This window comes from Lynx canadensis, chromosome C2 (assembly GCF_007474595.2).
Source record: "Lynx canadensis isolate LIC74 chromosome C2, mLynCan4.pri.v2, whole genome shotgun sequence".
Lineage (NCBI taxonomy): Eukaryota > Metazoa > Chordata > Mammalia > Carnivora > Felidae > Lynx > Lynx canadensis.
The window spans coordinates 93,521,425-93,533,112 of NC_044311.2; the positions used below are offsets into that span (position 1 = coordinate 93,521,425).

General features: G+C 39.9%; 1 protein-coding gene across 1 annotated transcript in view; it reads left to right on the forward strand.

The window, feature by feature from the left end:
- TMEM39A (transmembrane protein 39A) overlaps positions 1–11,087 on the forward strand; it is a 30,985-nt gene extending 19,898 nt beyond the window's left edge. The window contains exons 6-9 of the mRNA XM_030328882.1: positions 3,848–4,196; positions 4,974–5,161; positions 7,086–7,206; positions 10,609–11,087. Coding sequence (XP_030184742.1) covers positions 3,848–4,196; positions 4,974–5,161; positions 7,086–7,206; positions 10,609–10,842 — 892 coding nt within the window. The 3' untranslated portion in view covers positions 10,843–11,087. The remainder of the gene's footprint in view (positions 1–3,847; positions 4,197–4,973; positions 5,162–7,085; positions 7,207–10,608) is intronic.
- The last annotated feature ends 601 nt before the right edge of the window (positions 11,088–11,688 follow it).

An 11,688-nucleotide genomic window follows, 5' to 3' on the forward strand; every position in this document is an offset into this window, starting at 1 on the left:
AGGTTTTTTGGTTTTTTTAATTTTTTTTTTTAAAGTTTATTTTTGAGACAGAGCATGAGCAGGGGAGGGACAGAGAGAGAGAAGGAGACACAGAATCTGAAGTAGGCTGCAGGCTCTGAGCTGTCAGCACAGAGCCTGACACGGGGCTCAGACCCAAAAACCAGGAGATCATGACCTGAGCCAAAGTCGGATGGCCAACCGACTGAGCCACTCAGGTGCCCCATTGTTTTTTTTTTTTAATGTTTGTTTATTTTTGAGAGAGAGACAGAGAGAGCACAAGTGGGGAGGGGCAGAGAGAGAGGAAGACACAGAATCCGAAGCATGCTCCAGGCTCTGAGCTGTCAGCACAGAGATGGGCTCGAACCCACAAACTGTGAGATCATGACCTAAGCCGAAGTCAGATGCTTAACCAACTGAGTCACCCAGGTACCCCTGAATCCATTAGAAGGTTAACCCTGTTTGATTTGAAAGGCTAATTATGGATATATCAAGGAATATTTTGGCTAAGTTTAAAAGGATTACCATATCAAAATGGCTAGCAAACTTTTTAGGAATAGAAAGAAGCTTATTAATTTTTGAAGGCTCTCCACACTCCTGCAACAGAGTGAAATAAGTGTGTAATTTAAACAGTTTATATTTAAATATATTTACTTTCTTCAATTTTTAAAAGTTGTATAATCTTTTATTTAACTTCAATTTAAAAATTAAGTATGCGAAATATAAAATACTAGATAATGGCAATAATCACATCTTTATTTTCTTGTTTATTCACAGATTAAAAAAGAAAGGGACTCTTTTCTGCCCTTTTTTTTTTTTTTTTTAATATGATTCTCAGCTAGTTTCTCAGTTTAGGGTAAGTTAGTCCAATGACTAACAGTTGTAGCTCTTACATTTATTTTAAATCTATCCAGGGGGATGGGGGAGAGGGGAAAATGGATGATAGGCATTGAGGAGGGCACTTGTTGGGATGAGCACTGGGTGTTGTATGTAAGCAATGAATCACAGGAATCTACCCCTAAAACGAAGAGCACACTGTATGTTAGCCAACTTGACAATAAATTATATTTAAAAAAAAATAATAAAATTTTTAAAAAATTGAAAATTAAAAAAAAAAGAATCTGTCCACTGCTCCCTGTAACCTCTGCTATTATATTGTAAACCTCCATCTGGTCTTCTGGTAATCCATTCTTGCCCTCCTCCTTTCCATTTTTCACTGTAGCTATAATGATTTTCAAAATGAAAGTTGAATCATGTTACTAACCTTCTTTAAAATTCTTTAATAAATCATTTCCTTTACCCCCTTTACCTTACAGAGAGCCCTCCATAGTCTAAGCTTTTGATGTTACCTTTCTCTCATCCTATGAGTTTCTCTCATTCTACCCTGGATCAGTTATCTATTGCCATATAATGCTGTAACAAACAACTGCAAAACCATGGTAGCATACCACAGTATATATTGATCGTGCATGAGTTGGGGTCATCTGGAAGTCTGGAAGCTGTCCTGATCTTAGCTATGTTTAGTCACATTTGTTGGATTGACTGGCTGTCAGTTTAAGTAACTAGGACAACTCAGTTTTGCTCCATGGGTCTCTCATGCTCTGGCAGGCTAGACATGGACACATGAAATTGATCAGATCCATTTCAAGCTTCTGATCACAGCATGTCTACTGACATTCCTTGGGCCAGAACAGATCACATTGTTGAGCCCATTGTGGGTATAGGGCAGGATCACTTCACACACAGAGGGCTATGTGGTGAGACTACAAAGAAGGGTTAAGAAATGGGGCCATCACTGCAGTCTGCCTTGCACCGTAGCCTCTTATCCCATCTTTACATGTGCAGTTTGTTTCGGCAGTATTGAACTTACAGGCTTCTCTGGCCTTCACAGTTTTGCACGTGTGAGTTCTGTTACTTCTGCATTTATTCCTTCCCACAGGGCATATACACAGTGGATCCCGGAGTTGTTAACCATCTTCTTACTTAGTAACAAGCTCATTTTTTTTCCCACTGTAGAAAACTATGAACAGGTGAATTTGTTAATTTTTTATAAAATACATAACTAAATAGGATATCTTTTTATTTGCTATTTTCCATATCTGAACTTATGCCAGCAAATTGAGTATTTTATTTACAATGCATAAGTCACAATGTGGACGTTACTTAATAAAGACTGGGGAAAGAATTTTTTTAAGTTTTAAAGAGCCAAGGGTGAAATAACTATAAGAAGTTATGAAAAGTCTCAAAATATTCAGGCCTTTAATCAAGTTACTCTACTTGTAGAGATTTATTTATTGTATTTATAGAATTTTTTTTCATTAATCCATTAGATACTTACTGAGTTCCTAGTATATTTCAGTCACTTTTCTACACATCAAGGATATAGTAGTGAATTAAGCAGACCAAAATCGCCGGTTCACAGAACTTACATTGTAGTGAGAGAGATAGACCAAGAGAAAAAATAACAAATAAAAAACCTAATACACATGTAAAATAGATGGAGTAGAAAGATCTGTGAAGAAAAATAACCAGGCAAGGGGACCTAGGAGTGCCTGTAGGATCAGGATGGGTGATATAGTCAGGAGGCAGGGAGCCCCTCACTAAGAAGGGGAAGTTTGAGGGGTGCCTGGGTGGCTCAGTCAGTTAAGTGTCTGACTTTGGCTCAGGTCATGATCTCATGGTTCATGAGTTCGAGTCCCACATCGGGCTCTGTGCTGACAGCTCAGAGCCTGGAGTCCGCTTGAAATTCTGTCTGCCTCTCTCTCTGCCCCTCTTCTGCTCGCACTCTGTCTCTCTCTCTCTCTCTCTCTCTCTCTCTCAAAAATAAATAAACATTTTAAAAAAGCGGGGGTAGTTTGAAGTGAACAGTCTGCAATTTGGCACCTGGGTGGCTCAGTCGGTTGAGCATCTGACTTCAGCTCAGGTCATGATCTCATGGTTTTTGAGTTCGAGCCCCACATCAGGCTCTGTGCTGATAGCTCAGAGCTTGGAGTGTGCTTCAGTTTCTGTGTCTCCCTCTCTCTCTGCCCCTCTCCTGCTCTCGTGCTCGCTCGCTCTCTCTCAAAAATAAATAAACATTAAAAAAAGAAAAAAAAAATTACCAGAGGTACACAAAGATCATGTAGGAAAGTGCTTATCCATATATTGATATTTATGGTAATGCAAAATAAGAAACAGCCTAAGTTTCCAACAAGAAATAGGTAAATTATGGTACATCTGTATGAGAACACTATAGTTATCTTTAAAAATTGTTGTAGAAAAAATATTAATTACATGGAAAAATGCTCAAAATATACACTCACACATAATCACCCACTCAGTTAAAACAAGATACAGGGGCATCTAGGTGGCTAAGTCACTAAATCACTAAATCTGATTTCGGCTCAGGTAATTTCTTTTCATGGTTCATGTGTTCAAGCCCTGCATTGGCGTGGAGCCTGCTTGGGATTCTTTCTCTCGCCCTTTCTCTCTCTGCCCCTCCCCTGCTCACATGCTAATAAATAAATAAACTTAAAAAATATATATATACAAAAGTTTTTGCTGTATGAGGCTTAACATATAAAAAAAGCAAGCATGAAGTCTGTGCACCCAGTTGTAAAAATTATAAAACTGATTATTTTTTAGGTGTTTTGTATTTTGTCATGATTTTCTGTAGTCTTCTGTTATTCTACAATGAATGTATATTGCCTTTATGGGAAGAAATTAAAGGACTTCCCCAGTAATGAATTTACCACAGCAAAGTCCCTGTTACATTCACACTGGTGAATCATGACTATTTTACTAACATAGTTATCAGATTTGATCTTAGGGGCATCTGTGGTCCTTTTTTCATATTTACCTTTTTCTACAGGTTTGGTGTTTATGTTCCTCTCTGCTGTTTCCACCAAGATAGTAGAGCTCATCTTCTTCTCACAGACTATAACTACATGGTTCAGCACCAGGCGGTAGAAGAGAGTGCCTCAACTGTGGGTGGCTTGGCCAAATCCAAAGACTTTCTCTCCTTATTGCTGGAGTCTCTAAAAGAACAGTTTAATAATGCCACGCCCATCCCCACCCACAGCTGCCCCCTATCTCCAGACCTCATTCGCAATGAAGTAGAGTGTCTGAAAGCCGATTTCAACCACAGAATCAAGGAAGTTCTCTTCAACTCCCTCTTCAGTGCCTACTATGTCGCATTTCTACCCCTGTGTTTTGTGAAGGTAAGTGGTTACTTTTGTATGCCTCCTGGATTTGTGTGTGAATGACATAAACTGGGTATTTCTTATTTAATCCCCCTTTTCTCTGTCTCCCCTTTGGCAGCCTGGATTGGTGGAGTTCGGCTGCATCTGGAGTGCACTAATACCGCTCCTGGTTGGCGGATAGGTATTTCCATATATGTGATGCACCCGTGGTGGTCCCCTCTTTTTTTCTTTCTTTTTTAAAGTGGTTTTTTTTTTTTTTTTTTTTCAGTTCCTGGGGAGAATAAAACTTGTGTTTATAATAGAATCAGTATGTAGTAGTTTAAGAGGACTGAGGTTTTAGCCTATTGTAGTTGATCTTAACATGGTTAATCAGGAGTTTCCTTGAACTTAATCTAACCTTTATCTGAACTTCAATTTACTTCAGTAGAAAAGAAAAATGGTCTGGATGTCACTTGGGCCCAAAATCTTTTGGGACATTTTAGTGCCCTTTCTTTACCCTTTGAGAAGCACATCTGCAGCCGGATGGTCATTCACAGAGAGCACTCACCTCTTCTAGAAAGAAAGCACTTAAAATATAATTGCCTCTCCCTCCCAACCCTAATTCATACAGCCAGAAAGTCAGGTTGAAGGATTTTGGAGGACTCTGCTCTTGAACTTTCTGCACGGACAGCAGGACAACCAGTGCATGTGTGACTCAGTGTGGCATTTGTCTGCAGGGCGTATGTACACGCACCCATCCTTACCTTCTTGCTTACCAGTGCATGGATCATTTCTCCCTCTTCTGATCTCTTCCAGAGTACCCAGTACTATGACATGCGCTGGTCATGTGAGCACCTCATTATGGTGTGGATCAATGCTTTTGTCATGCTCACCACACAACTTCTGCCATCCAAATACTGTGATTTGCTACATAAATCAGCTGCTCACCTGGGCAAGTGGCAGAAGCTCGAACATGGGTCCTACAGCAATGCTCCACAGCACATGTGAGTAGCCTGAGGGTAAAGCCATATCACACCTTTCTACATGCTGCTGATCATGTTTACTTGCTTTGTGTGTCATTCTTGTTCTTGGCTTTGAACATTTGAGGTTTTTTTTGTTTGTTTGTCTGTCAACATGGATGCTTGTCATCACTCTAAACTGAACACAGGGGACATTAACTCATTCCCACCACCACCCCCCCCAGACCCTCCTTAAATGCCTCCTACCTTTCAACTGCCCAGTCACTCTAGAGTTTGTAATTTGTTTCCCAAGCTGTAATATTGGAGTTTTCTTTCAGTCTTAACCCTTTGCCCAAATTCACAGAGTCATGATATATTTTTAATTCTCTTTGGAAGACTGTAAGATTCATCTTCTCATCTTCATTGCCACAGCTAAATAGCTGCTAGCTAATCATCTCACACACCGGCAGCTAAAATTTGCTTCTCTCATCTTTTCTTCCTAATAAATGCAAATTTGTTCTAGTAATTTTCCTTGCTTCCTTTTTTTGTTATTTTTTCCCCCTAAACTCACTAATGAATGTCTCTCTGCTTTTCCCATATTTAAATGAAAACTGTCCCTAATTGAGTTCTCTGTAAGCATTTCTCTCATTGTGTTCCCTTATCAGTCATTTCTCTGCATGGTCCCTGTGATCCAAAATGCCTAACTTTGGAACCCTTTGGTTCTCTCACTTCTGAGCCCTCACCATACCTTCCTCTCAGACCTGGACCATCTTCATCTTCTTCCCTTTTATAATTGGAACATTTCACAAATTTCATCATCTAGAAATTCTTTCCTAATTAAGTGGGACAGATTGAGGGGACCTTCCCTTCCCCTCTCCCCCTCAGAGTCCTCCCTTCAATTATCTGCCTTGATGTCTGATACAGATTAGCACAGGCCTTCAAGCCCAGGAACTGAAAGAGATTGGGCCAGGCTGAAAAGAAACCCGACTGTGGGCAAAGGACAGATTTCAATAAAAATTGAAAATACAATCCACAGTACTAGTACTGTACATCTTCAGGCTCCTGATGGCACATGGCCATGAGGTGTATCATCACTTTAATGCTGGTAAGTGTGAGTAAGGCTGATGGAACATTTTCTGAACTGGGAAAGCTTCAGGGTGCTAGACGTTTTTTTTGTTTTTTAACATATCTAAAATGCTGTCCCAGTTCTTACCCTAGGAAACTAACATTTCCAAAATCAGCAAGAGATGAATTAACTTAGATTTTTTAAAAAGCTTAACCTGAAGATCCCCATCCCCACCCCAACTCCATTACATTGGTGCTGGAAAGAATGAAGCTTCTTCCATAACTTCTTTTTCCTAGAGAAACTTCTATAAAAATAAACCAAGAAAGTGGTAAAAAGAAAAGTCTGTGTGTCAGTACCTTGTGTGTCTCTGTGTTCTGTATAGCTTCACACATATATGAGGCATTTGAAGTATGTGACAAATAAACTGATATTCTATAGCTTTTGGGGATGTAATTCTGCAGTAAATGTCATGCTAATTCGACAGTATGTTCATTTTCCACTACTCTTACTACCATCCGCTCTCTCTTCTTGTTGGTTCTCTCCAGCATTTCCATCCATAGATTTTGCTCACTTGGGATTGAGATGACCATCCACCTGCTTACATTCGATTTTCTGGCTCATAGATGCCTTACACATTTATTTTGGCTCATTCTCCTAAGCCTCTTAAGTCCCTTGACACTGAGTTAACTGTATCACTTGGTAACATCTCTACTCTATAGCAGTGAAGTTATGATAACAAATACTTTCTACTCTTTCCAGTTTGTGCAATTACTGTATTCTCAGAATTCAGGCAGATGAAGCCTTGAATACTTAATCCCTTCCATAGAAATGTAGTTGCCCTTGCCAGACACTGTCTTAGCTGTTATTGCCAATATGCTAACATTGCATTTCTTTCTCCCTTAGTTGGTCAGAAAATACAATATGGCCTCAAGGGGTGCTGGTGCGACACAGCAGATGTTTATATAGAGCCATGGGGCCTTACAACGTGGCAGTGCCTTCAGACGTATCCCATGCCCGCTTTTATGCAAGTACCTCTTATTTCCTTTCAAACGTAAACTTAGTGGTAAGCATTAGGAGGCCTCTCTGTGCGTAAGCACCTAGCACAGTGTGTAGCACATACGGAAGTTAATACATGGTAATTATCACTACTAGTATAATAGTCCCTGTCTTTTGGAAGTGTATTCTGAAAGGCAGTTTTTTTTTTTAAATTTTTTTTTTTCAAAGTTTTTTTATTTATTTTTGGGACAGAGAGAGACAGAGCATGAACGGGGGAGGGGCAGAGAGAGAGGGAAGACACAGATTCGGAAACAGGCTCCAGGCTCCGAGCCATCAGCCCAGAGCCCGACGCGGGGCTCGAACTCACGGACCACGAGATCGTGACCTGGCTGAAGTCGGACGCGTAACCGACTGCGCCACCCAGGCGCCCCTGAAAGGCAGTTTTAAGGTCAAATACCATTATCCCAGCTTCAGCAGCTTGAAGTTACACTGGAATTTGTTGAGTCTAGTATTACTTGAAACAAGTAGGCAATTATTTAAGACTTCCTTGTTTCATCGTACAATATTTATTTGTAATAGTTTGGTTTAGTGGTATCTTTATTATATTGTATTGTGTATCCTTAAGTGACATTTGATGTAGTAATGTAATGTTTTTGTTTTGTTTTTTGTATTTGTCATACATATCACCTCCTTAAAGTACCTTGACTTCCCTTATCAAAGTAAGACAAATGCCATGATCTCTGGCCTTTTACTTTTTCTGGATTAAAAGGGGAAAAGGGGGGCGCCTGGGTGGCTCAGTCGGTTGAGCTTCCGACTTCGGCTCAGGTCACGATCTCGCGGTCCGTGAGTTCGAGCCCTGCGTCGGGCTCTGTGCTGACAACTCAGAGCCTGGAGCCTGCTTCTGATCCTGTGTCTCCCGCTCTCTCTGACCCTCCCCCATTCATGCTCTGTCTCTCTCTGTCTCAAAAATAAATAAACATTAAAAAAAATTTTTTAAAAATAATAAAATAAAAGGGGAAAAGGTTTATAAGTTAAAAAGGAAGAAGCAGTAGACATCCACTAGACATCTAGCTAGACATCCCAGCTTCTGTCCCATTTGAATTTATACCTTGGATTATGTTCTATTTGATCTTTTCAGTGTCCAGGAAATTCTGACTCTAGGAGGCAACAGTATTAACTTATAAGAGAAAAGCCAGCTGATCAGTGGCAGTGGGAAAAAGAAGGTGCATACAGAGGACTGTTTCATACAGAGGACTGTTCATAGTGCAGGGCATTGCCTTTGAATGAAGATTATATTCTAAGAAAGAATTGGAGGCCTTTTTGGGGGATACTTGAATCTCTTCCTCCCTCCCAGTTCCGTGGGAGTGTACATGGGCTTTCTGGTTCAGTAGGCGTTCGCTACTAAGGCCTTTCAATTAAATACTGGGAACTCTGTATCAGGGCTGGATGCTTGTAAATACCATTGTGGAAGGTGGGGCTGGGTGGGGGCTGGGAGGAGCACGGAGAAGGTGAAAGGCCCTTGAATGAGGAAACTACCAGCAACTCCTTCTAGACTCCTATGGGGTTGCCTTAAGATGGAAGAGTAGACTTAAGTCACAGCTGCATAATCATTTGGTTTCTACACAGAATATTTAATTCAGTCAGCTGACTTCCACAGGCCATTAATGACTTCTGTTGGCCTGGGCAGTCCCCTTGAAACCTATAATGACCAGGTATTCTACTGGAGTTTTCTGCTTGAAAAATAAGTGTTTTCCTTGCTAGCGTGTTGAACAGCTGAAGAATTGGGCAAAATCCAAAGAATAAGGATTAGGGAAGTTAACTTATTACCTGACTTTGCATGACCAAACAGGTAAATCAGTACTTCTCAAAGCGGTCCTTGAGCCACTTGCATGTAAATCACCTGGCCCACTCCTTAAAGTGATTCAGGACCCCTACCCCAGACTTCTGAATCAGAGTCTCTGAAGGATTCCAGGAGTTTGCAGCATTTACAGATTTCGAAATGATTCTTAGGAACACTGAAGTTTGAGAACGCTCATTTAAAATATGCCTACTACCTGTAACTGTTAGAATTTAAAGCCTTTCCTCACCATTCTACTCATTCAGTTTATAGCTTAGTGGCACATTTAATTTTAATTGCTAGAATTGCCACAGAAACTCCAATTGCCTGGGTCCTTTTAGAGCCATTTTTGTACATTCTATTACTAAATATCATATACTAGAACCCAGGGTAAACAGTTTCTTTCTCCCAAAGAAGGACCCTAAGAACCTGGCTACCTTTCATGATAATTAGGCTTTATTCTCAGATTTGTGCCTTGAGGTCCAAATTAGTTTATTTAGATATGATATACCACCATTGCTACAATTTGCACCCTATGACCTCTATCTTTCTATTCATAATGCATTTTTATTAGTAAACCAGGATTTAGCCACTTAAAAAAATTGGTAGAGGGGCGCCTGGGTGGCTCAGTCGGTTAGGCGTCCGACTTCGGCTCAGGTCACGATCTCGCGGTCTGTGAGTTCGAGCCCCGTGTTGGGTTCTGTGCTGACTGCTCAGAGCCTGGAGCCTGTTTCAGATTCTGTGTCTCCCTCTCTCTCTGACCCTCCCCCGTTCATGCTCTGTCTCTCTCTGTCTCAAAGTAAATAAACGTTAAAAAAAATTAAAATAAAAAAATAAAAAATAAAAAATTTGGTAGAAGTGAATACAGCAGCCCTGTTTTTAGCCAAACTCTAATTCTGACTGAATTTTCCTTCTTTCCTCATCGTCCTATATGTGCACCCTATTTCTCAATATCCAGAAAAAAAAGTCCAGCAGAAATATGTGGTGTAGAGGATTTGAGTCAGTGATGATGGTGGGTACACAGTTTAAGGGAAAATTAAGAAATTGTTGTATTGATATTTCAGCTTGTAAGACCTCCCCTCTCCCCAGACTTGTCTAGCGTAGGTGTTTATGTCTCAGACCAGCCCACAACTAACAATGATTTTTACATTTTTAAATGGTTTACATTTTAAACGGTTGTAAACACCGATATAATATCTTCGATTTTTGCCTCTTGACTTGCAAAGTCTAAAATATTTCCCATTCGGTCCTTTATCCAGCCCCTGTCTTAGATAAATATACTTTGGATTATCTCAAATAGAATATATACCCAAGATATAATTTAAGAAAAATGTTTAGAGGCAGAGTTCTTTTGGGTATAATCCTTTTTCATGTCTCAGGGCATTGAAATAAAATTTATTTCATTATTCCTTGAGCAAAATGGGAAAGGTTTGGGTCTCTACAGCAAGAAATAGCCTGATTGATGTTCAGTAAGCAGATCTATATATTATTGCACATAGGAACCTGTAAATATGAAATTATCTTAGGAGAAAATGTGAGAAGACTACAGTATTTTTCTGTGAAATAACGTTTTGTTTTTTAATGTCTTTACAGTTCCTATTTCATCGTCCATTAAGGCTGTTAAATCTGCTTATCCTTATTGAGGGCAGTGTCGTCTTCTACCAGCTCTATTCCTTGCTGCGGTCAGAGAAGTGGAACCACACACTTTCCATGGCTCTCATCCTCTTCTGCAACTACTATGTTTTATTTAAGCTTCTCCGGGACAGAATAGTATTAGGCAGGGCATACTCCTACCCACTCAACAGTTATGAACTCAAGGCAAATTAAGCTGCCTCTCAACAATGAGGGAGAACTCAGATAAAAATATTTTCATACGTTCTATTTTTTCTTGCGATTTTTATAAATATTTAAGATATTTTATATTTTGTATACTATTATGTTTTGAAAGGTGGGAAGGGTAAGGGATATTAAATGTATCCATAAACAAGGTGATGTGATCTTTCATGTGTTAGTACATTTGAATAATACACAGGACGAGAGGTGTGCCTCTGCAGTAAAGAGATTGATTTGTTTGTGTGGCTCTGGAATAACTCATTCATTTATGAACACATCTCATATATCACTTGACACCATACCTTTGGTGTGTCTACGCTGCTTCCAGTCCGAATTATCTTTAGTCCTCGGTTGGCCCGACTGCTACAGAAAGGGAAGTCAGTGGAGTCGCCTGACAGCACCCAGTCTCTTTCTCTTTGGCTGGCTAACTGTATTGGAGTACATGGAATAAAGATTGGGTTATAGTCCTGGGTGGGGTTCTCTTTGTTGCCTACTGGGAGGAAGCATTTCTGAGATAGGAACTCAGCATTTTGTTCTGTTCAATGACATTTAAAAATACTTACAGATAAGCTACTATCCTGAAACTCAGGATTTTGCGGTCATTTTCCCTGTTCTTTCACTTCTTTTGCCTCTTAGATTTTCCTTTTATTATTAGCTATTTGCAATAATATTTTTTAAGACAGTCTTTAGAATGAAAGACCATATCATGAAGGAGATGGTGTATGGCTGGACCAGTGGGAGAAGATGAGTGTAAAGCCATGTGGGCTGGCATATAGGCAGGCTGAAGATACCAAGTAACTGGAAGAATGGGCAAGTTCTCAGCTAAACAATCTTGGATGC